Genomic DNA, 26234 nt, shown 5'->3' on the forward strand with positions numbered 1-26234 from the left:
GATTAGGGGCTGGGCAATTTGGTATTTCTTTAAAGCTTAAGTTGAAACTGAAAGGTGATATTTGGGAAAAAGTTTTGTTTTGAAGACACCAAACATTCAACCCTGACCCTAGGGTTAGGGTTGAATGTTTGAATGGTTAGGGTTCTGTAAAACCCACAGTTTTCCCGAACATCTCAGCATGTGTCACGTTTAGTTTGAGTGGAATCATATGTCTGTGAGGAAGGGAATAGGACAGACAGACGGTGCAGGGGAAAAGAAAATAGATTAGAAGTGTCAGGTCTGAGCTGTGACTAAACAAACACAAGTGTGTGTGGTGGGACTGACTGGATAGCTGTCTTCGTTTGTCCCTGGCACACAGATAGTTTTCTGGGATTTCTGGTCTGTCTGAAAGTAGACACCTTTCCTCACTTTCAAAGTACTGTGTTTGTCTGTGCCCGGCTCCTTTAATGCCCATTGATCCAGATAATCGGGGACAAAATTGGTGAAAAACCAGTGGGGGAGGTTCTGACAGTGGTTACTCAAAAGACCTGCTTGTGGATAATTGAAGGAGGCATTAGGACAACAATAGTAATGGCTAATGCCAGGCCGGATTGGTATTTCAGCTCCCTGACTGACAAGCCAGCGCTGGAGATCCGCAGCTACAATCACTGGATCATTAGCGGTCCTTCAGCTGCGAGGGCAGAATGTGTATTATCGGTGGGTTTAGCAAGTCACCGGAGGGATGCTCTTCACGTGTCTTTAGCCTGAAAGGGGCTTGTTTGAGCTTGTACTCATTCATTGCAAACTTGCAAAAAGAGACACCTGAAATCCCCCTCAAATGAGTGTCTTTGGATCCCACTAAAATTCTTCTGGTGTGATACTTAACATGGAAGTTTGACGGCGAACACATGGAGCAAACCGCGCCAGAGCCTGATGGCGCTTTAGCATTTATCAGTCGAAATGGAACCATTCCATAGTTCTTGTTAAAATGACATTAAAAAGTGCAAGTAGAAGCACAAACTAGTTAGCAAAAAGAATTCACTGATGCAACCTATATGCGGAAAGCCTCATCCTCGAGAAAAACACATTAGACACAAATTATTACTCAGATCTTTTGTAGACTTCAAAGTAGGTTTTGAGTGAATCTTTAAACTTCTGTGTTTTTGAGGCCATTTGGGGGAACGGCGGAGATCATAAATCACAATGACCCTGTTCAAGTTGTTAGAAAAAATCCAGCCTTCCTAGACTAAAGTTGTTGGTGGATCTAAGTCCAACTTTTAGCTCCATTTTTGGTCTCCTCCATCTCCCGAAGAACTTATCTTGCTAAATCTGCTCTGTTCGCCTCTATGGGAAACTCATTTGTCATCTTAATATACTAATATTCCATAAATATTAATTAAAGCCACTTTTCACCAGAATTATGAATATACTCTGAAGCAAAGTAAGTTTTAATTTCCACATTAAAATAGATGATTTTTTTTTAAAAATGTTTACATAGCTATCTTTTCATCTTAAAACTTGGATGAGCGGAAATTTAAATTGAAAATGATGAACGACATTTACCCACTTATTCTCCTTGATAGACATGGCTGAAGTGGATTAACTGTCACACTCTGCCCCTCAGTGTGATAACATACCATCTGATATAATGGAGATCATGAACACTGCACATTATTATTCTTTCTCATCCACTACAATGGCACTTAAGCTCATAAAACAAGAGTTCTGCCAAATGTCATGCGAAGATGGATGATTATCGCCAGCTCCACTGTCATGGGAATATATCTATCCGGTGTAATTTGCAAACTGGAACAGCAATGAGCACAGACTCAATATTTAATGAAAGTATAAGTGAAGCTTAAGGGTTGTCACTTATGCCTCTGCTGTTAATGACGTGTCACATTATCATACTTATCGGATTGGGTCAATCTGAACCGCAATCACTAGCCTCATTTCTTTTTAATTCATTACAAATGTTGGATCGGTTCAGTTGTCCACCCCTGCGCAAACACATCATGAAATGTATTCTCTGGCTGCTTGAATATGTATTTTAGCGTCAACTGCCTGCACAAGCTTCAGACTGAAATCTATTAATGCGACCGTGGCTTGCTATAATTCAATCAACACGCCTAAAACATGTTTGTAACTTAGAGAAGAAGTGTATTTCATGGCTGAGGAAGCCCCTATGCTTGGTGCCTCACTCTCCGTGGTAATAGTATCCCACAGCGAGCAGGTTGATTGTTTTAGTCCTGGATCACTGGCCGTGGGATAAACCTGAGAGCCCAGCCTGCTTTTCATGTCAAAACCTTCAAGGGAAAGCGGCCACAATCCAAGAGCAATCACACTTGAGACATCAAAGTGCCAGGGAGAAGAGAGGCGAGAGACGGTCCGCGTTTTTTTTTTTTCTCCATGGAAGCCAAGTGCAACTCAAGCGTGGAGTAAGAGGAGATGATCTAAGACGAGGGTGCCATTGAGAGGAAGACGGAGAGCGGACAGATGTGCGCGGGCAGGTAGCGGCACATCGGGGCCCCTCCTGTAGCCCGAGAGAGGCACCGGGAAACCTCCGCTAGTCGCATTCCTGCTCGCTGCTCATTCACTGCCCACTTTCACATGACCGGTGACATTTCAAACCCTCGCACGGGCCACGCAATAGGAAATGTTCAACTCGTAAATTTGACATTTTGTAGAAAAGTGGGGCCAAGTAAAGTTTAAAAAACAAAGAGAAAAACGCTGAATGTTTTATCAGGTGTTACATTTTAACATTTAACTACTTTTTATAACATTTGGCACATAGGGTTAGGAAAGGAGTCATTTTGTTCAGTGAAGTAAATATATTTAGATGTTTTTTTTTTTGGTGGAACTGCAAAACACTTTTTTCATTTGGGGTCGAACATCGGCCTTTTGTGGTAACTCTTAATTTTAAGAATGCCACGGCAGCTCAAACCACGCGGCGGAGCGTTCAGCGCGGACAAATAAGCAGTTGGTCTTCAGCAGCTGCGTTTATGGGCATCCAGCCTGGTACGATGAATAAAGGCAGCGGCTGTTAACTTGTCAGTGGTCCATCACGCCATTCAGCAGCGGGCCGAGGCCCCCGCTCTCGCTCCCACCACTTCCTCGTTAGCTGTCACTCATCTCTGTTCCGCCTCACCGCTGCCCGGCCAATGGGATGCTGGCGCCCGACCAAGAGCCCAAGCTGCTGGGACTTGTGTCGTAAGCTGATTGATAACCGTAAACAGTGCTTTTGGGGTAGTTATAGGACACCATACAGGTGCAATTAACACATCAAACAGAAACGGCATTGAGAGATGAGCAGGAGCGGCCGCTTGATGGGTAGGACGTGGTTCTGCAGACGCATTATGTATTAGCGTGAATTCTATCTTTTGTTTTTTCTGGTTTGCAGTGATTTTATTCAATAAATCCACCTTAAGTTGGCAGTTGTGGCTAAAATTTAGAGGCGCTTCAACTTCTACACTCATTTGCTTTAACTGAAAACCATAGTATGGAGCGTTTTAAGGCGTCCTGGCCGTGCATCTCACTGAGTGTCTGTTATTTCTGAGTGACAGATTCCACTGACCCACCAGTGTGGACATGCCTTCCCACCGGTTGAGGATCCTCAGCCGTGCCATGGCTCCATAAGCATGTCCTCCTATGTAACAAAACACCAGCAGCCGCCTGCGCTTCGAGACGCCCTACCCGCACCGCATCTTCAAACAGCCCTTTGGTCTGCGTGATTGAACAATTATCGCCACGGTTAATTTGGCGTCAACGGGGACGTTCACTTTCCCGGGTTTTACGAGCGCGCCTACACATTGTTTAGCTTATCCCTCTGACTCCATCAAGAGCCTTTCAGGTTTCAGTCACTGGCACCGGGGCAAAACAACTCGCACTTTCATGGCAAAATGGTTTCCATCACAGCGTGCGCATCGCGCCTTTAATTTGTCTGTTACACCCCAGTGAAGAGCGAGCGTACCTGTGACAGCCGTTTCCAGTTTTATCAGGATCCAAGAATTATTGGAATGAAATGAAACCTTTCACCGTTTATTTCCCCCTCCTTCAATCTTTTTTTTTTTTTTTTTTGAGGTTTCAACAAGGTTTATTTTGAAAGGTAATTATGTGTTTGCTAAATTTCATTTTTTTTTTTTTTTATAATTTCAACATTAAACTGCAGCAAAACTTGTGCACTGAGCATAAAGACGATAATAGTAGAGTGATGAAATGTTATGGAGCTCATTTTCTGTCGGGGTCAATTTGAAGAAAAAAAAAATATATATATGTATATATAAAAAAACAAACATGTTCCAAAATGTATTTTATTAAGTTTACACTAAGGCTGATGCGATGGTGTCCAGGTATTCAAAGAATTTAGATTATTGGTTTGAAGTTTGGGATTTTTGGCTTCGTAAATTTAATACTGAAAAACGAGTGGTTACTCACAGACAAATGACCAGTGACCACTCGACTCGTTAGAAAATAAATCTTATTCTTTCTCAATAATTTGTGATGGAGAAGAGAGGATGACATGGCACGCTATAAGACAAAAGCCTCTGTCTCTTAGATAAAAATAAACTACGACAAATGTTGCGTGAAGTCTTCAAGCTATTAAAAATACGAAGCCAAAAGCTGTGTTGAAAACATTTTTCTCTTGGAGCTCTGGGAGAATAACGCAGCTGGTGATAATTCACTGACTCCAAAAAATGCAAAAATACCACCAAAATAAAGAAGAATTAAGAAGAATGTCAAAACTATTTCCATAATTATTATGTAACATTTAATATACATATTTGCGTTTTAATTTGTTTCAGATTCCAACTCATTTAGGGGGAGTTTTGAAAGCGTTCTTTGAAGTCACTAAATTACCCCAGAGTTATTGCTGCACCGGCCGCTGTGTTAATCTGAGAAACGTTTGAACTAAAACCATCGAGGTCCGGAATGTGGAGAACGCTACTTTGGGTGAGACGTGGAGCCGCTACGTCGTCGCTTCCATGTGAAGGACCTTCATGGACTCTGCAATCATTGAACTGGTATCGATCTGCCCGTAGATACCCACCAAAAACGCCTTGTGGAGCAAGATGTCTGCGTGTTCTGGAGAGAGAGAAGAGTATTTTAAGTATGTGACGCAAAATATTTCACGGCCATGTTTTTGTAAAAGAAAAAAAAAACTTGATGTGGCGTCTGACCCTGGCAGAGAAGCACGTATTCGGGGAGGTTCCTTAGAGCCGTCTGCACCACGTCGAAGTTGCCGCTGCCCATGCAGTACATGAAAGTGGGCAGGAAGTCTGTGGCCAGGCTGCGGCACAAAAAAAACAAGCTCTCATACAATGTCAATACAAAGCTGACCTGTTCTTTTCTTCTCAGGTATCCAGCATGCTTTCTGAGCTCCTCACGTTCCACACTTACCAGGGATTGTTCTGGATGCAGCGCAGGGCCAGGCTGAAGGCCATGTTCCGACACAACTCCTCAGACGAAGTCATGAGTCTCTGCAGGTCGTTCTAGAAACAACACAACAAGGCGACGACCGACTCGTTACGTGACGACACAATCCTTGGCTGTTTTTCGTGTGTGTGTGTGTGTCTCTCTGTCGTCTGTGACTCACAGTGAAGTACTGTATGATCTCCGGGCTCCTCCTCGACTTCTCATCCACCTCCGTCAACACCTCCAACACATCTATAGCAGATCGGCATATTACTCATTACGGGTTAAGATAACAAACGGCGCATTCGTCAGGGTGATTCTGGAGGTAAACAAATGAACGTGCCGCACAGGTATGTTACTTACCTTCCACTGCCTCTCCTCTCGACATCTTCTTCAGGTACATTGTCATGTCTGCGGCGCTCAGGGAAAATGAGGCAGATATGTTGACTAAGGGCAGGGAACCAGTGGACAAGTCATCTGGTGAAGAGAAAAGGGAAAAGCGAGTGCCTCTTTATAACGTGTAATTTGAAAGAAAAGAAAACGGGACCCTGTCTTCAGACATGCACTGGGTTTATTTTTGATTTACAAGGCCTGTGTGAGAGCTCTCAAACAACTGCACTTACCGTCTCTCTCTTCTGCTGGAACCTCTGAAGATGAGCTTTTCACTGGCAAAGTGAGTCCAGCCAGCAAAGATTTTAGCTGCACCAAGTCTGGATTTTCTGCAGACATACACCTGAAAAGAGGAAAAAGAAAATAAAACTTTAGCCATCGCTGCGTTCAAACCGTCAGAAACGCATTCAAACGTTTCCACTTACTGTAAGATGTCCGAGTGCTTCTGTAGGTAAGGAATGGCGGCCGCTGCGTCGTGCGTTATGTACTTCTGCGTGAACTGCAGAAACTTGTTGATGAAGACCAGCGGAGACCGAGTCCTCTGAAAGTTCTACGGGACGACAGATGCACGCACACACATGAACACGAGCAAAACCCTCAATGAAAACGTGTCTGATCTCGACCCCGAATCCTCCAGCGAAGCACCTGAGCTGCCCACCTGAAGGATCCTCATGAAGGACAGAAGGCAGTCCTGAAGCGCCCTCTGGTGGTCGCCGTGGAAAACGAGCGGCTGCAGCAGCTCCAGGATGGCCAGCACGTTGCTGAAGAACGTCATGTGGTTCTGCTGCCGGAACTCGTGGATGTTCAGGTGCATGCGGCCGTGCAGGAGACCCGCAATCATGGGCAGGTGCCTGGGGACGAAAAAGAAACACGGGCGCTCGTCTTTTGCTGCTCCACTGCGGCAGATAATCTTTAAAGCATTTTCTTTTTTTTTAAATCCACCTGAGTAAAAGGACGGGGTGCGACACGGCCAGCTTCCTGCAGGCGAGGTTGGCATCAGACACGCGGCCCTCTGCGGACTTCGAGTCTCCTATGTCGGCAAGCAGCGTGACCAGGCGGTGGACCAGGACGTCCAGCTGATAATGAGAATAATTAAACAGTTTATCCTGTAGCATTGTGGTGACATAGGGGTTAAAAAAAATAAATAAAAATCACAGAAATACCATGTGAGTTGACTGAGACCTAAAAAACTAATTTAATGAACACAAGACGGATTAGGAAACTAGCCCAATTTTTGGCCCTATAAGGGAACGTGAAACACTGTATGAAGGTATGTGACCTATTTTGTGAGACACGGTGTAATATGTCAGTGTGTACTGCTGCTTGTACGTAATTTATTACACTTTAGAAAATCATTTTTTTCACTTAGTAAAATTTCAGGCTAAACTAAATTTAGCCTGAGGTATAGCCTCTGGTCTAAGCATGACATCTACATGACTATTATATATACAGTGGGGGAAATAAGTATTTGATCCCCTGCTGAATTTGTAAGTTTGCCCACTTCCATAGAAATGATCAGACTCTGGTTTTTATGGTTGTTTACTGGTTATGGGTATAGACAGAATATCAGTCGAAAATGCATAAAAAACACCAATCTAAAAGTTATAAATTGTTATGTATTTTATTAAGGGAAATAAGTATTTGATCCCCAACAATTCACTTAGAATTCAGGCTCCTACAGATTGGCTGGTGCGCATGTGGCACACAGCTGTGCTCAGTCAACTAATTACCAATACTCCTGATCTTAACTCGTCATGTATATAAAGCACACCTGCTCTAAGAATCAGTTTCTTACATTCCAACTTCTACAGCACCATGGGCAAGACCAAAGAGCTGTCAAAAGATGTCAGGGACAAGATTGTAGACCTGCACAAGGCTTGTATAGGTTACAAAACCATCAGCAAAAGGCTTGGTGAGAAGGTGACAACTATTGGTGCCATTATTCGCAAGTGGAAGACCCATAAAAGGATCATCAACTGTCCTCGGTCTGGAGCTCCCCGCAAAATCTCGCCTCATGGAGTGAGGATGATGATGAGAAAGGTGAGGGAGCAGCCTAAAACAACACGGCAGGAGCTTGTTAATGATCTGGAAGCAGTTGGGACCTCCGTCACCAAGAAAACAGTTGGCAACACACTGCGCCGTTATGGATTGAACTCTTGCAGTGCCCGCAAGGTCCCCCTGCTCAAGAAGGCACATGTACAGGCCCGCCTTAAGTTTGCCAGTGAACATCTAAATGACTCAGAGAAGGCTTGGGAGAAAGTGCTGTGGTCTGACGAAACCAAAGTTGAGCTATTTGGCATTAACTCGACCCGCCGTGTTTGGAGGATGAAAAAACGTGAGTATGACCCAAAGAACACCATACCCACGGTTAAGCATGGAGGTGGAAAATCATGTTTTGGGGCTGTTTTTCAGCAAAGGGTACAGGGCAACTTCACCGCATTATGGGGCCAATGAATGCAGCCATGTTCTGTAACATCTTGGACAAAAACCTTCTTTCCTCAGCAAGAACACTGAAGATGCCTCGTGGGTGGGTTTTCCAACATGACAATGACCCAAAACATACTGCCAGGACAACAAAGGAGTGGCTCAAGAAGAAGCATATTAAGGTCATGGAGTGGCCTAGTCAGTCTCCAGACCTTAACCCGATCGAAAACCTGTGGAGGGAGCTGAAGCTCCGAGTTTCCAAGAGGCAGCCAAGAAACTTGAAGGATTTAGAGACTGTCTGTAAAGATGAATGGGCCAAAATCCCTCCTGCGCTGTGTGCAAACCTGGTGACCAACTACAAGTAACGTCTCATCGCTGTGCTTGCCAACAAAGGTTTCTCTACAAAGTACTGACTTGTGTTGTGCTTGGGGATCAAATACTTATTTCCCTTAATAAAATACATAACAATTTATAACTTTTAGATTGTGTGTTTTTTATGCATTTTCGACTGATATTCTGTCTATACCCATAACCAGTAAACAACCATAAAAACCAGAGTCTGATCATTTCTATGGAAGTGGGCAAACTTACAAATTCAGCAGGGGATCAAATACTTATTTCCCCCACTGTATATATATATATGTATGTAGGTATATTACCTTGCAGCTGATGCCGTCTGATGCCCCTCCACTGCTCAACGTGCCTTCGGGCAGAGTGACGTGCTGGATGACCTCAGGGAAGTGCAGATAGATCTGCAGCAGCAAGTTCTGGCAGCGCTTGCTCATCGCACTGAAAGCCAAAAGAAACAAAAAGCTAAGTGTTCTGTGTTGTGCAGTTTAGGCGACCAAAGCGTGTGCCATTCACTTCAGGGGAAACAAACTTTCTTATTGTCTTAGGACGGTTCGGCCGTCCGTCGCAGACAGTAATCCCTGTCGTTATTGAGTCGTGTAGCCGGAGGCTATCGAGCTGGTGGACCAGTATTGTGCTGCCACCGAGCGCTTGTCCTCGCTCCTCCGGTCAAATGAGCGTCTCCGAGCGGCCGTGCTAACAATTCGAAGCAGTTCCACTCACTTTTGTTTCACTTTCTCCATTTCCTTCGACGGATTATACACACAGCCGATGCGAGATCAGAGATTAGGGATTACTTCTCAGTTATTTCAACAATAATTATTGTTCATTAACACAAACCGGGGACGTGACTGGCATAATGTGATCCAGAGGTATTTCCGTCAAGTCACTGCAGTTTTTTGTAAAATCCTCTTACTGGCTAAGGCTCTCGCCAAAGGTTACACTCTCCACCGACTGGAGTTTATTACAGCAGCACATTAATCAAATCAGAGCGACCTTGACCGAGAGTGAGACTCCGCGCGTCGTTCAATAGTATGTGCGCAATTGGAATAAAACACCGGCTTATCTGACAACAAGCGCTCGCGAGAAGAATGCTTAATACACAATCAAGTGTTTACTCAACACAAGGCCGGAGCCCTTTACTTTCAACGCGTTTTCATCCCGCCACGTTTTCACCAGTGACTATTTCACCAGACAGCTTAGCTGCGCTTAAAACACGGTAATTCTGAAGCTAATTTTTGCTTGACCTTGGCCGAAGTTTCCTCATTAAAGCGGTTTAATAACCAAAGACACATTCATGAAAGGAGGGTTTGCCTCCACAAAGAGCTGCACCCTGATCTCTGACAGCCCGAGTCAGAGCAGGAACTCACAACACAGGCGAGTTTGGAGCTTCAGCCGTAATCCTCTTGCCTTCATTAAAACACACTGAGCTTTTAAAGAGATCACGGTACAGACGACTTCTGCTGGTTTTAATTTCACACCAATAGACCTAATTATCGAGCTTTCCCCGGCCCCGCAGCATTGTGGCTGACAGAGGAAGTCTGAAAAGTTCATCTGCACCGAGAGGGGAAAATCTTGTGCGATTTACTCCGAGTTTATCGTCGCACAATAACGGGAAGAAAAATGACGTTCAGAATTCGGGCTAATTAGGGAGAATGTTTCCAAATAGAGTGGTCGGGCACGTGAGAAACTACGGCTGGATGGGCAAAATGAAAAATAAAAACGTTCAGATATTTAACGAATGCACGTCCCACCTGTCCTCCCACTTCTTTGTGCAGTTGATGAGATAATCTGCTACTTTCTTGATGTTCTCCAGGTCTCCGTTGCAGTAAGAGTGAAGGAGCGGCAGCCTGGACTGGATGAGGGAGCTGGAGGCCTGGTCCACGCTGCCTCTGTCGTCGTGGGGCGAGTCGCGGCTGTTGAGGTCGGACTCCGACAGGATCAGGTCCACCAGGCTGATGAGCTCCTCCGAACTGAGCCGCAGCACAAGCTTCTCCGTTTTCTTCTGCAAAAAATCGAAACGGAAAACGGTCTCCCTCTGATTTTTTATTATAAATGCGGGAGAAAATGGGTTTCATATGCAGGTTTTTTGCTCCTACTTGAGGGATCTTCTGGTCGCGCCCTTGCCAAATACGAGGTATGTGACTGCACGCCCACAGGAAGTCCAGAGCTGACGATGGATCAAGTCTGAAAAACAATTAAACGGAGTAAGAAAATTCTATCAAGACAGTGTGTGGTGAAGGCAAGGTCTAAATTAAAATGACGTACTTGTAGTCTCTGCGCTTGCTGAGGAGAGCGCTGATACACTGCAGCAGCGTGGACCAGTTCGACTGATGCGTAAGCAAGGCCAGGAGATAAGGTCTGTAAGCCGGGGTGCCTCGCGCCTGAGACAGATAAACAGCAAGAGAGGACGCATCACTAATACCGAGCAAACACCTACTCTGGGCCGATAAGACAAGAGGAGAACTCTATCTGCGGGCCGCGCTTATCGTACCTTGTTGAGGGCGAACAGCAGCTTCTGCTGTAAGTCCGGACAAACCGAAGTGACCTCGGGGTCGAGGTGCTCGAGCCAGTCGACCAGCAGGCCGGAGCTCAGGCCTGACTTCGTCACCTCAGAACCACTGGCAGAAAAAAAGGGAAAGGTTACCCCAATAGAAATGCTGGCTTGGAACAGCCTCAGTCAAAGCTTCACGTAAAAATAAGGCGTGATACGTCACAAAGCGGCAAGATTCAAGCTATGAGGTGTAGACAATCTACAGTGTAAGTTCTATGAGGAACTAAAGACGAGATCAACTGATTTTTTTTTGCTGATTTGTTTGAGCTGATGCTTTTTCCTCCCTCTATTTACATGATAAAAATGATAACAAATGTTACAAGTCTCAATCTACCACGCGCAAATATCGTCCGGCTGATGGATCTCTAAGGGCACGATTTAGCTGTGACAATAGTCTATGGTAAGAACAATACACCTTTAACCTTTTAAGTAATTCTGAACACAAATACACGGTTCTAAATAAAAAGATATAAGACAGGAGTGTTTACATGGCTAAACCGTCTGCTGTGGAGCTTTGAATCTGCCTGGAATATGACAACAGAAGATCTGGTTTTTGAAGATGACAGACACGTTGATTCCAGCTTCGCTCATCTTTTTTAAGAACTAGTTTGACCACCTCGATGCGCTTCCATGTGTCTGTGATTTGTGGAAACTCTTCACACTACATGATGTTCACGGCATGTTGGACAAACACGCGCGCGGACGTGATGCGTTTTCTACCCAGAGAGAAACTATTAGATTAAACGTCTACATGCTTATTAGGCACTCGTGTTTTGCCGCTGAAAGGATTATCACAGGTTTACACCACCCCATCAATCCCTCCACACGGGGCCAGTGTGTTCTCATTGAGGTGATTACATGGGGCATTTTGATTATGATTATTAGTGGATATCAGAGTCTTTGCAAACACAGTAGCTTTCAAAGCTCCTCGGACTGAGCCGAGCGTCGGGTTTATCCGACTGGAACTTGTCTTTGTCGCCTTCGATGCTGATTTCAGTCGTCAAGAATAACGTGAAACTAAATGTTTCAGTAGTAACAAGGCCTGTATAGTTAATTCACTCCATTTGCTAAAACCATAGACATTGTTCTACGTATATAAGGGCCATCACACCATCTAGTAGTGCTCCTCAGATAAGATGCTGAGATGAGACAGTGAGTAAGTTCTCATTAGGTATTGCTGCCTCACTGGTTGGTGATGTCAATATGTTTTTTTTATGATTTCAAAATTACCATAAAGCTGCAGAAAAGCTGCAAAACCAATTAAACCTTCTTAAAGGGAATCCAGCAGCTGTTTACAAGTGCGAGGCAGCAGACAGTGGGCGCCGTCGGGCTATTTTTGTCGCCTTGTTTGTCATTTAGTCCTGTCGGATATAAACGTTTCTTGCATGACCTGAGATGGAAATGGAACTGCAGCGCTCACTTGTTAGAATCCACTTCCTTTTTCACAGCTCGCTCCTCGCTTTCCTGGAGGAGCAGGGAGATCACCATGGCAACAGGCCCGGCGGTCCCATTCTGTGTACCAACAGTCATCAGCAGAGAGAGCAGCTCCTCCAGATAGGGCGACTTCACCTCCATCAGTCCTTGCAACACTGAGAAATGAGTCAAAAGTAGCACATTTATCCGTTACTGTTTTCTCTTTTTGTATTTATTTGTTTATTTACCTTTAAAATCATATTTTAAAATGTGACGCTGCACTTTCGTCGCGAGATTTGTCCCCAGTTCAAGTTGTTTTTTTAACACAGCTTTTTTTCTTTTTATTGTAAAGTACTCATTTTGCCTTACTACATGTGTAAAAACAGTGTCACTAAAGGGCTTTCATATAACTGATTGAAAACAAAATCCGCAGAACAATTGAAATCCACTAATTAAAAATGTGAAAACTGAATGACTACATTTGCTGTACATTCAAAAACCCCTGACGACCACAGTTAATCTATCCAAGTTGGAGGCACTGAGGACCCTAGGTTCTGGGAGGGGCCTCTGATAATACTTGGTTTGCGTGTCCTGGTGATGCCTCTGGTTGGAGAGTTGATTAATATCGTTTCAATCACTCTCCTGACCAGTCTTTTGAACACCAGATCAACCAGGGTTAATACCTTTGCCAATGAGCTCGGCTTCTGCGTTACATCTCTCTCCGGCTCTCAGCATCGCCATGACGGCTCTCAGCGGCACCTCGGTGTCCGTGCGATAAGCCAGAGCCTCGGCCAGGTGAATGAAACCCGTGCGCACTGCGGAGCAGGAAACGGTTATTGCCCGCGCATGAAATGAATTAACAGCATCCAGGAGGACAAATGGTTGGGAGTGCTCACCGTCGTTGTGTCTGTGTTTGTGAGAGTTCTGACCAGCAAAGGATTTCAGCAGCGTCTTCAACGGTCCTGCATCCACAGTCGGGTTGTCCAACCAGATTAACATCTCAACGATGACTTTGAGGAACAGAGAGGAGAAAGCGATGTCCTGGGACACGAGGCGCTGGAAAACACAAAGCGGAACAATTGTTTTAATGATTTTTAATTTCTTTTTAAAGTGGGTCACGGAACAATGCGGCGATGTTCGGCGTGTCGCACCTGGTAGAGGTGAAGCTGGCGCATTAGAGGACACGAGAGCGCATGGCTGTGATGCATCGACATAACAATGGGCCCAGCGTGAGCAGAGGTGAGCAGGGCTGCGATGGCCTGCAGCAGGCGAAACGCCAAACCGCCCTGCTGGATGTGCCCCTGCTTGGCTCGCATCAGCTCTTTAGCCAAGGCCTGCTGCAGGGCCAGGGACAGCTGACTGGGAGGGGGGCCGTGCCAGCGAGGGTCCACTTTCAAGGGGAAGATCTGCGGGAGTGAAAGGAAAACACTTGTAGCATTTCACTACCTTAAACCCGTATCATCCGAAGTAAAACGGCTAGTTTACCTGAAGCAACATGCCGGTGAGATCGTCCTCAGGCCCGACCGCAGGCAGCTGGCTGGCTGCTCTCATCTTCAGAGAGCTGTGGGCCGTTTCCACAGTGACTTTGGCCTTACTTGTTTCTGGTGAATCTGCCAAGAGAAATGTAATAATTCAGATAACATGCATATAATCCTTGTGCACAATTTTAATATTATTAAATTAGAAATAAAAAACAAATTTGCTAGAACACTTATGTGTCACATTAGTTTAAATCGCACATTAAAAAAATCAAAGCATATAGTCACTGACCTCTGTGCGGAGGAAGAGAAGAACTCAATAAAGCGTGGAAAGTGTGCCCCCCGGTGGCACCTCGCTCATGCTGCACCTCAACTAAGTGAGCCATGTAGTCTGTTGAACAGGCAATAAAGAGTCGAATTAATCACAAAGAGCTAAGCAAAATTAAAATAACTGCACTGCTTTACTGTAATGTAGTGGAAACTCTTACGCTTGTCCATGATGTTCTGCTCCAGCGACTGTGGATCATGAGAGACGGCCTGATCGAGGTACTGCAGGAGTTTGCTCATGCTGGAGACCGGAATCCCGAAGGACTGGACAAACAGCAGCAGCTGCTGAGGCTCCAGGTCTTGTAAAGCTGAGGGGAACATGTGCGTCAGTCAGTTAAAAATTAAAAACAAATTACTCGGCGCCCTGCACGCATTTTCTTTTTTTTTTGCGTGCAACAAAAAGCTGCTGTACCTGCATCAACCAATCGAGAGACCTCAGATCGGATCATCCTCAGTTTCAACCAATCGGGAAGCAGGAGGGCCTCCTCTGAGGTGTCGACCAGGAAGGCCGTGGGGAGAGGCTTCTTGTCGGGGAACCAAATGTCCAAAAGAGCGTAGAAATCACTCTCTCCTGTAAAAATACACGCAACAGTCAACACACTCTTATAACCCTGTCTAACAATGCCCCTTATAGTAGAACTACCTTTGGGTGGGCCGAGAGTCAGCAAGATAACCATAGCATGTACTACAAGGATGTGCATCGTAGCCGTCTCTCCTGTAGTCCAGCGCAGAAACACCTGGTCCTGGGATTCTGACTGGAGAAATAAACAATGTCTGTTATAATAAACAATGGAAACAGAAAGCTTGTCATGTACACATGTTCCTGGTAACTGCTTACAGTTGTAACGCGCAAATTAATCATGAGTAAAAAGTTGGCCACTCACCATTTAATTGTTCTCATCTAACCAATCAAGACTTCAACTTTTGACATAAACAACACATTTTTTTAGGATGTACAGAACTTCAAAATGTAAATCTCTGTGAGACAGTGAGAAGATAAACAAGGCCCAACCAAAAACTGTTAAAGAAAGGCAACTGGACCTGTAGAGTGATGAATAACAGATGTGCCAATTTAAACCCAACTTCTCACCAGTGCGGTAAGTGGGGAAACGTCTTTAAGAAACTCAACAAGACCAGTTGCGTTTCTTAATGATTTTGGATTTACCATTATCTGGACGACTGAGAACCTTCACAGAGATAAATTAGTTTTATTAAACTGTAAACACAACTGGCACCGGCGCTCACCCAGCTGTACAGATCCTCGCCCTCCTTGGTCTTCCTCATCCTCCTGATGTAGGTAGAGAAGATGGTGAGGAAAGCAGAGAGCACGGCGTCCGACTCCGGCCGGGTGGAGTGTTTGGAAAAGAGGTTGTTCATGATGGTGGAGCGCTCGACGATCAGCCGGGCAATGTCCTAGAGAGAGAGAGAGAGAGAAGGAGCGGGGAGGAGGGGTCGATTGTAAGCACATCTCTCAAAAGTCAAACTTGAGCTGTCTTTGAACTTAAAGAAAATAATGTAATGCTGGAATTTAAATAACTCGCCGTGATTACCAGGGCCAGGTCATTGTGAGAAGCCTGCTCCTCCACTGGTGCATGCTGGGACAGGTAGATGAGATAGGCGCTGATCGTCTGCGGGTCCGTCTCCATGTGAATGGCCTTGAAAGGAGCCGAGACGGACACGACGTTCAAACTCATGTTTATATAAAAAGCTCATCTCCGGCGGCGGCCGAGACACTGACCTGCTGCAGGGCGGTGGACGTCATGCCCCTGACGCTGTCGAACAAGGGCAGCTTCGGGAGGTCCTGAAGCAGCCACTGGTACCCGGGCAAGAGCTCAGCGTCCGCAGAGTCCTCTTCCATGGGCTGATCTCGCTCCTCTCCGTCTTTCAGGCCTCCTTCACTCAGCACCAGTGACAAACCCTGCACACAAATACGCATTCTATGTATAAATGCTCTTTTTTTCCACCACTAAACAAACTACTAAAGATTTTTTTCTGCTTTCAATACCTTCATAGCTAGAACTCTTGATGCCACCTGAGAAGAGCTGAGGCGACGCAGGAAGTAATCCAGCACTTCGCACGTTGTTTGTTCATCAGCCTTAGGACCCAATAAAAGGTCCTGGAGGCGTCCAAGTAGCTGCCTTTGCTTTTGTTGCCTCTAAGAGGAAAAACAAATAAGAAATCAGTCTGTGTCAAGACCATGCAAGTCTGATCTTGTACCCAGCACACCGATTGGAGACGATGCTCTCTAGGTCCAAAATCGTATATGTTCAGCATACTTGTCTCTTCTTGGCCCTCTGCTCTTTGCTCTCTCCTTCCTCGTCGTCCTCTATCGGCAGGCTGTCATCTGCAGCGTCGTGCAGCAGGAATTCGCACAGACACTGCACTGGAAGCACGTCCAAGGAGCCTTCGCTGGACTGGACCAAGTCGGCCAACCATGGCATGGACTGCGAGGAAGCCTGTCGGGGATCGAAAACGTGTTAGAGGTCAAGCGCCCTCGCCGACGCCGAGAGCAAATGCCATGTTTGGATTTCCACATAGGACTTTAGGCTCAATCTAAGCGTTCTTGGACAACGTTTTACACTAGCAAAATTCCTGGGCTCCATGTTAGCATGAAAGCGTGTCTCTGTTTAGACGTAATTACCATTACAAAGACGATGTAACGGTCAGTTTAGAGAGACTAAGAGAGAAAATCTGACACAGTCAGAGCGCAGACAGACATCTTTACACGTGGTTCAGTGATAAATAAAGACACTGACATTGAAGAAGATGAGCAGGAACATATCCAGCTCATTAACCAATTAACCGGGGCTGAGCTACTCGGATGAAAAAGTCAGGAAGGTGTGTACGTGGCCTTTACCTGTCTCTGAATGATGTTGAGGAGAAAGTCTGGGTTGCGGCTGCGGCAGAGGAGGTGACCGAGGCGCAGGGACTGGTTGAGAGTCTTCACCTGCTCCTGGACCTGAGGGGGAGGTCGACGAGGAGGACCCCTACACACAAACAACAGCACATTCATCAGGACTTTAAAAACTCAGAAGAGTTCATACACAGGTGTTTTTTTTTAGTATTTTCTATGAGCTCCCTGTGGTGGATAGAACTGTGTAGGTGAACTGTGGCCCTTCTCATTTACTCATTTATTTAATTGGGACAATGCACATTAATCAACATTGGTGCATTAGGCATCAGTGTAAATGGATCAAACTTAGTACAAATTTTCAGTCGTAGTCCCAGGCAGGTACTGAAACGAATCATACAATAGACAATTACAAAACCAGACGACAGTCTCCACAATAAAAGAATCGACTACATTCTCCTGAAGTCAGACCCCTTGATTTGCCATCCTACAGCATTTCTCTCTAAACTCCCTCATTCAATGCCATTCAATTATATTTCTTGGTCATTTTGAGTAAATGACATCTCCTTTCCCTGCTTTGTGGGCATCAGTCATTTCTGCTGGGCAGCTCAATCACCACTGACTGTGGGGGCAAAGCTCGGAAAAGTTAGGTTTGGGATTTTCAACACCTGGCCTGTTCGAATAATGACCGACAGCCGGACATAACCACGGCCCTAATAATTAACCTCTGAGACCGGAGTAAAAGTTATTTGAGTTCAAATCTCTCGGGGTGCAGGAAGTTTGCATGGTGCTCCTTTTAATTTTTACAAAAAGTGGTCATCACATGGAGGTCATCGTGGGGAGGTGGTGGGTGATGGGAAAACCAATCGCCTGCGCTGTGCGGTGGAGCTCCACCTTCTTTCCACCAAGCAAGCCTGCTCCCAGCAGACCACATACATAGAACCACTATTGTGTTTTATTTTTGGATTCTATTTCATGACTATTTTTATCTCCTGTGCTGCTGCCAACGCGGCAAGTTTCCCCATTGTGATATAAATAAAATGCTGATCTTATCTTACTCACTCCACTACTGAATATGACACAAATTGAATAACATTATATCACAGCAGAGCAGATTTCCACTGCTAAGTGTCTTACTGAGGATCCAGGCTGGTGAGCTGAGACAAAAGCAAACTGTTGCTCTCGGTGATGGTCTGTTTGGTGGACGCCGCTGCCAGGTGGCTCTCAAAGGCCAGGATCTCTTGTTTCTCTCTCTGGGAGATCTGCAGCTCCCTGTTGATCATCTCCGTCTTCGTGTCCTCATCCGCAATAGTGCAGGGAGGGTATGTGTAGTTACTATGAAAACAGAAGGAGAAGTTAGCAGCTATGCATATCATTACGTTTTAATAATTTGATAACCTCCCTTACTTTGTCATAACCATCTCCATGAGCATTTTCAGCGTAGGGTATCCATCCCAAGCTGCCAAACCTAAAAGATAAATGTTTGCATATTTATATATATAAAAAAAAGACATGTATTAACTGACTGTATGCATATATGTGTGTGATTTTTATACCTATCTTCTGAGGATTAAATGCAGCCACCACAAGCAACAAGAGCCAAGCCTTCCAGTACAGAGTGGATATCGCCAAATTTGGCGGTTGGTACCTTAAACATTAGGAGTGGTTTGTTATTTCAGCCCGTCAAGCCGACGTCCCGTACGCGTTTCTTAAAAGCCATTAAAGACAGCTGACGTACCCCGCCGGCAGCTGGATGTTCTCCGGGTGGTGGTACGTGCACAGATTCAGCACCGCATCGATGAGCTGGATCCTCTCCACTCTCAGGACCTCCAGATCTGTTTAACGAGAAACAGTCAGGCGGGGGTTACGGCCGGGACAACTACAACAATGAAAAGCATATTTCCTTTGTTCATACTTTCCTAACATTATTTAGTCAACTTGAAAAGACGGGGACCTCTTGAATGGCTGAAGGCGACTCATTAAAGTGAAGCGCAAGTGTTTAACAAATGTCCAAACATTCTGTCAGCATCTTTAACCGGGACCCTAAACATTTATAGTCTTAATGGATCTTCACACACACACACACACACACACACACACACACACACACACCGTCGGACTGGACTCCGGCGGCTCTCTTAACCAGGTGATCCGCGAGCTCCATGGCGTCCGCCGGGCCCAGAGGCAGGTCACGTGACAGCCCGATCACGAGAATGCGCATCAGCGTGTCCTCCAACAAAGGCACCTCCGAGCAAAGGCGAAGGAAGAAACTGAGGGATGGGAAAAAAAAAAAAAATGGCTCAATAAAGTGACAGAGGGGGGAAAAAAAAAAATCGAAAAATCTGAGGAGGCTGCAGGGAAGGCTCACTTTCTGTCGCTCTCGGGAGGCCAGTTGTCCCACTTGTAGTACGTCTCAGGCTGCTCTGTGAAGAGCACCTTGTGAAGGCTGCAGATACGCATAAAGAAAAATCATGAATAACCAAGCAGAAGCCACAAGCAGCTGTTTGGATGATAAACACATCAGCTAAATGAAGGTAGTCACCAGTGAACGTAGTCTTTCGCGCCCACTTTGCTGATGGTAGGAACCACGGAGTGAAGCCACCACACAGCGTCCCTTTGGATGGCGGCGATCTGATTCTGAAACGACCTCAGGACCTCCAGATCTGAAACGAAAACCAGAGACGCGTCCAACCCAAGGCAAAACAAATCACCACAAACCCACCACTAGAACTAGAAATGCAAGGCACCCACTCTTCTTCTCTCCTTTGTCCCACGCGATGCCAGCTTCCTTAACCTGAGCGGTGATGCCCAGCATCATGGAGACGGTCAGTAAATCTGTCACCTGGATGACGAAGCGCTCCTACAGCAGAGAGGGCAACAAGTGGTTCAGATTAAATCCATGAAGAAAAGAGCTGAAAGGAGGCAGGAGCGGAGGACTCACTTTGAACTCCATGTCCACGTAGCTGGACTCTTTTCTCTCCTGCATCAGACCGAAGCAAAAGGACTGGAAGTTGATCTCATGCTTGGTCTGCTTGATAATCTCTCTCAGCAAAGCTCGGGAGGCGCGGAGGTAATCGTCCTTATTGGTCAGCAAGTCTTGGAACACCATCGCCAAGAACTACGGACATAAAGAAACAAGGCGATTATTAAGAAACCGAGTGAATGTAAAGACAGAGGGGAAAAAAACAAAGGAAATGAAGTTGTGGTTTGACCTTTGGAGCCTGCTCTGGACTGTGCTGCAGCACCGTGTGGAGCACTTGCATGTTGTTGGGATTTCTGGCGTTGGACAGCTCATTAAAGATGACCAGCTTCACCATCGTGCCCAGGTTGTCTTTGTGAGCATTTAGCAGCTCCCTGGAGAATCCAAAGCACCGGTTAGCGACAGCGTGACAACGAGATGAAGGCACGGACAAAAAGTACAACTCCACAGACCTGACACAGAGCATGTAGTGGTTGAGGAGGACTTTCGGTTTGAGTCGTATCTTGATCAGGTTGGAGACCACCTCCATGTCGTCTGTTCCGTGGGTGTTGCAGTTCATGCACAGAGACATGAGGAGGTCCTGAGCGGGACGAGTCAGCTGAACGCGCAAAGACAAAAAAAAGGTAATAAATATAAATAGTGACCCATTAGAGAAGAAAATGTATCGTGATACAGGTGCAAAAGCCAGATACTGTGTAATTAGGTAGGGATTCAGCATCATCAGATGTAAGTAGTGCACCAGAGATTAGAGAAATCTTTTATTTCTAGAAGACAATGAAACCGTCACAATGAATGACCATGTATTGCCTTCTGTTATTCACAGGTGCAGAAAGTAAGCTCCCCAGAAATAATCAGGGTAACTCACATCTTGGGTTAACTCCACAAACCAAGCTTTCATCACATAGTTTCCAGTGTCCAACACTAACAAGATTGTCAAGCAGTTCATATCTAGGCCCAAATCTTCCCAATGACCGTTAGTACTCAGTTAAGGAGAGTAGAATCAGTAGCACCTGTTGCTACGACCACTAGCATGTGTTACTGACGTTAAATACCCAACCAGAGGGCCGTTCGTCTTATACTGACTGGTTAAACTGTAACTGCATGTCTTCCAGACAGACACAATGTTTAAGTTCCCAGCTGACCCTGCATCTGCAACTCTTGCTGAAAGGGCCACATTAACGACCAGCTTAAGTGCACTTATCGCCACAGTTAAAGAGAGGTCAACATTGCGTTGTGATGAAGTGATAGCTCTCAGAATTATGAGTACCACAACATGAGCGCAGTATGACAACACTGGTATGTGTGCATCTCCCAACACTCCCAACGCATGTTTCAGTCAGTGCGTTTACATGCACGTGAAAAAAACTAATTATTGCCTTAATCAATCTGTTGCATGAACGACTCTTGTTTATTGATAAATCCCCCGGAAATCGGGCCGTATTAACGTGGTATTATCCCGCTAAAAAGACACGTATCGCCACCTAGTGTGGAAGAGGAGAACAGTTATTCGATTTTCTTGCGCTGCATGTAAACTGGGACAAGGACTGTAGTGAGAAAGTCGAATTTTGGTGACTCTAAATTGACCCTAGGTGTGTGTGTGTGAGTGCGAACGGTTGTTTGTCTCTGTGTTATCCCTGCGACAGGCTGGCGACCTGTCCAGGGTTTACCCCGCCTCTAAACCCAATGGCAGCTTGGATAGACTCCAGCAACCCGCGTGACCCTGGTGAGGATTAAGCGGTATGGAAGATGAGATGAGACGGGACTTTTCACCTTTGGATTTTGGAGCCACATCTCCAGCCTCTGCACGGCCATGAGTCGTGCCTCTTTGTAGCCACACGTGGCTGTGAGCAGACGCAGCAAGTTTCGGGACACGTTGTCCATCGGCTGCCTGCGGTTCAGCTGATCCTTGAGGACGTCGAGCACGTAGTCCTCGACGCTCTCTGCGAGCTCCTCATACCTAAAGATCAGAATCAGATTTGTTGCCACTTGTGCTCTCACATACAAGTTATTTGTCTCAGTGTTTGGTGCAATAAACGTAATCATAAGTCTAACTAACGAATGAGAACGAAATAAAATACAAGAAATATAAAAATAATATGTAAAAAGACTGGATTTAAAAAAAGAAAGAATTATTTTAAATAGAAACAGAACTGTACACATGAATGTCAGCGGAGCAGAAACACAGTCCTTGACACTTTGCAACATGTGAACTGTACATTCTAGCTGTTGTCACGTTTACATGGAGATTTCATACCTGGGCATAACCTGCCCTTCATCCTCAGGGCTGAGTTTCTCTTCAGCTATCAGCAACTCAGTCTGGCTGTCGTCCTCGTCTGGAGTTGAGGGATGAGGGCTGCTGCCTTAAAAACCCACAAGCAACATGCAGCAATTCAGAACGTGTTTCCAATATCAGCATTTATATAACATATAAAGCCAGTGTGCTTTAAGAACATACTATACCTGCACTGAGATCTCCACCAGTGCGTCCAGTATCAGCCTGCAGCAACATACTCTTTGGGGGCATCTTTGTGCCAAAAGCAGTTTGGATGTTGTCAACAAAATTTTTACAGTGAGAACTGTCCACCCAAATCCTTTCCCCCAGCGAGTCCTCAATGTACACCTGAAAATACATTGTACAGTGGAAATTACAATTAGAACAAAATCTCTTTGGAAATGACAACATATAAAGTTTGCTTGACATTTCTGGAGACTCACTTTGACAAAGATCTCTGGCCAGTTCTCGTCCTCCTCGTACGCGGCCATGAGCAGATTGCAAGCCAGCACAGACACCAGGCTGTTGCCTTTTGCTTTAAAGTTGATGGAGGCGTCCCGCCGCAGGAGGCTGCACAAGGCCTGGAAACAACAGTGAGACATGTGTGGTTTAGTAGAAGAAAACATATCAAGGTCCGAATACTTCCACTTTGCAAGATTAAAACCGTACTGCAGCACATATTTAATGTAAAAACAAGTGTATATAGTATAATTGCATGACTAATAAGCTATCAATTAATAGCTCTACATCAAAATTTCTTCCTCTGCTCCTCCTTTATGAGTGCATCCTGACTCTCACCTCAATAATTCCTTCAGTTGCAAAAACGTTGGGCTTGATTTTGGCCAGAAACATGAGACTGAGGTACAGTGTGATATCAGGTTTGGCTCTGTTCATCTTTAGCTGCTTCACCGCTCCACACAGCAATCCCTCGATGCGATCATCGTTTCCCTCTGACTCTGCAGCTTCGATCTCATCCAGCAGCACCGCTGGAGACACTGCCAACCACAAGGGGAGAATTATTTTACTTCCCCAATCAGTCACAAACTCAGCGTTTGCACATCTATGCAATTTTTGAATTTATTATAAGAAACAGACACCACTGATTTACCTTCAATGGGTACCACTGACGGTTCTTTTATTGAGGGTGATATAGCCCTCTTGTCCACAGCTGCGACATCAGCGAGTCGTCCCAGCGCACTGACCGGAGGAGTGGTGGAGAGCTTGGGCCGTTTGGCTAGGTTGGAGAGACTGGACGAGGAAGGGAGAGCCGAGGTGGTCTCCCTCTTACGGTCTGCAGGTAAACCTGTGGATGCTGGCTTCAAGAGGACAGCTGGGGCTTTGGGCTCTCCTCCCTGGTTCTTAGAGCCAAGAGCAATGAAGTCCCCTGGTGGAGGATGGCCTGGGTGAGGCAGATGTCTCAGTTAGATTTTTGTAAAGACAAAACACTGAAGTGACACTTGCCTGTGTAACTAGTCGTACCTGAGGGCTTTGCAGCGCTGGGGCGCCTGAGAGTTGTAGGCTTTGGGCGATTCATCTTTATGGTCAGAAAGTCACAGCAGGTTGAACCGGTGACATTACCTTGAGTTTCGTAGTAGCCTGTGTACGACAGAAACACATAAGGATACACAGCTATTTACCTGAGAATGAAAATCATTCAGCTTTCTCGTGAATCTAAACAGTTACTTAGTTGGCTAAGCAAATAATATTAGTATTACAACCGAAAGTCACAGAAAATATGTTTAATCTCATTTAAGAGACAGTGTTGGTTAATTTCTACAACACACATGACAAAAAGTGCTAGGCTAACAACAAACTAAATGGCTAAAGCTAAAAGATATTAGCAACATTCGCTATCTTATATGTGTCAAGCGTTAGCATTGGAGCGATAGATATTTCAATTAAACTAAGTTCAGAGTGATTAACATGTCATATATGTTTCATAAAACTGACCGTTTTAAACCAGGAACGACGCAAAGATTAATAACATAAAGAGCATCAAAGCTATCAAACGAACGGAGCCACGGCTTCTTCTTCGTCGGCGTGAATTGAAGTTGCTCATTAGGAAGTGTAGTCGCGCACACCGCCATCACGCGCCATGGAGGACTGTCTAATCAGGATACACACAAATAAAAAAAAAAAACAAAAAAAAACAATGTACTTATGAGCTAGTTTCTCTAAAATTGTGTACGGTTCATTATCTGGCGTGGGTTTGTGTAATTAGTTATAACCGAATAAAGGTCTGAGAGTGGTAAAATATTTCGATTTGGAAGTATTTACCGGAAGTATCGTTTAAGTTGTAACTGCGCAGAATGACCAGCAGAGGGGGGTCATATGCAATGTGACGTTTTGTACCATAGAAAAACCAGTGATGTCAAAGTCATTTTAGTTTGGGGACCACATAGAACCCAATTTGATCTCAAACGAGCCGGACGAGTAACATAACAGCATAATAACCTGTGATTTTTACATTTATTTAGTGCAAATAAGGATAAGTTAATTAGGACAATGTTTACCTTTAATAAACTGTTGTGTGTTGTGTGATTATCCGCCTAGAGATAGAGTGTATGTGTGTGGTCTGGGGTGTCAAGTTAATGGCATAGTGTAACTTCCGATCACCACCTGGAAAGTTCAATGTCAATTTAGAGCTAGGCCTCACTTTAGACATTAACACATCATGACTAATAGCACAGAGTCTAATATATTATTGCCGGCTCAAATCGTTCTTGAAAATTAGACTTGCATTAGTAAATGCACTACTTTCAAAACTGAAATGTACCTTCAACACATAATCAATTGCTCCCTTGCTTTCCGGATGGTTTACCTCTCCATCACAATTTCATCATAAGGTCTCTCCTCAAACTCATGCGTGGACCAGTGCAAGAATAAGAGCTGTCCAGCAGATGTCACCGCTTCGCATCAGAACGCTTGAACAGGAACAGGAATCCCTTTTAAGCACAGATGCTGACAAATGACGCTGAGTTAGTTCTTGCGAAAGGCCTGGGCCCACAACAGCGTCAGCGCCTGCAGATATTTTGCCATCTCACGACCATTATGTTGTTTTTAGCTCCTGCCCGAGAACTATCACCCAGTCTTAGACTTAAGTACTTGTGTTGCATATTACTATTTGAATAATGTCAGTAAACTACCTGATCAAATCCTCTGACGGTAAGACAAAAGTAAAGACAAAGTGTGTGGAGCATTTCCGACACCTGTGTCGTGAATAACACAACATTCCTGTCAGGTAGCACAAGGTGGCAGCAGCCTCCATTCTACTGAATTATTTACACGTGCTACCGACTGTGTCACCGAATCCTACACACACACATATTGTATCTTGTGTATTTGCAGATTAAATAAACATGAGTAAACCCCTAACCAATCTGAATTGCATAATCTGTCATGATTAAAGAACACGTTTGAGCAAAAGCAGATTCATTCAACCGCACAGCATCCACAGATCCAGCAGATCACACGGAAAACGGAGCAGATTCTCTTTTTTTATGTTAAAGTTGAGCATCTTGTGTCAATTCAGTGTTCTGCTGGGAAACTCTTGGGCCTGGCATTTATGTGCATGTTACTTAGACGTGTACCACCCACCCAGACCAGACCAGACACCCCCACCCCATAGCGATGACACTCAGGATGCAGTCTGACGCAGGCAAACACACACAAAAACAGTTTAGCAACAACTCAAAATAAAAAAAAAAACATGAAAAACAGCACAAGGTGTCAACCCGGCCTCCAAACTCAGCAGATCCCAAACTGATCAAGTATCTGTGGGGTGATCCAGAGAGGACCCAGACACC

At 45.1% G+C, this 26234-nt stretch overlaps 1 protein-coding gene across 2 annotated transcripts; it reads right to left on the minus strand.

Moving 5' to 3' along the window:
- Positions 1 to 4272: 4272 nt before the first annotated feature.
- Positions 4273 to 24539, minus strand: ints1 (integrator complex subunit 1). 2 transcript variants are annotated; one of them, XM_047572318.1, is made up of 48 exons: positions 24379 to 24539; positions 23908 to 24024; positions 23537 to 23827; positions 23227 to 23423; positions 22872 to 23009; positions 22617 to 22776; positions 22411 to 22516; positions 21927 to 22113; positions 20609 to 20754; positions 20389 to 20530; positions 20118 to 20294; positions 19928 to 20036; positions 19719 to 19839; positions 19545 to 19622; positions 19289 to 19446; positions 18915 to 19011; positions 18733 to 18824; positions 18584 to 18644; positions 18314 to 18511; positions 17183 to 17312; positions 16602 to 16781; positions 16331 to 16480; positions 16064 to 16243; positions 15876 to 15980; positions 15571 to 15738; positions 14969 to 15080; positions 14738 to 14896; positions 14487 to 14633; positions 14291 to 14389; positions 14006 to 14130; positions 13672 to 13926; positions 13417 to 13576; positions 13204 to 13335; positions 12528 to 12696; positions 11048 to 11174; positions 10822 to 10937; positions 10653 to 10740; positions 10308 to 10558; positions 8865 to 8994; positions 6724 to 6857; positions 6440 to 6632; positions 6207 to 6331; positions 6015 to 6124; positions 5755 to 5868; positions 5573 to 5643; positions 5377 to 5468; positions 5157 to 5266; positions 4273 to 5061 (listed from the first exon to the last, which is right to left on the minus strand). In XM_047572318.1, the coding sequence occupies exons 2-48, from the start codon at positions 23960 to 23962 to the stop codon at positions 4946 to 4948; spliced, it is 6561 nt and encodes a 2186-aa protein (XP_047428274.1). In that variant the 5' UTR covers positions 23963 to 24024; positions 24379 to 24539; the 3' UTR covers positions 4273 to 4945. The 2 variants fall into 2 exon arrangements, with proteins under 2 accessions (XP_047428274.1, XP_047428273.1); XM_047572317.1 differs by having other exon boundaries at positions 15867 to 15980.
- Positions 24540 to 26234: the final 1695 nt, after the last annotated feature.

The sequence above is a fragment of the Mugil cephalus genome, chromosome 20 (assembly GCF_022458985.1).
Source record: "Mugil cephalus isolate CIBA_MC_2020 chromosome 20, CIBA_Mcephalus_1.1, whole genome shotgun sequence".
Taxonomy (NCBI): Eukaryota; Metazoa; Chordata; class Actinopteri; order Mugiliformes; family Mugilidae; genus Mugil; species Mugil cephalus.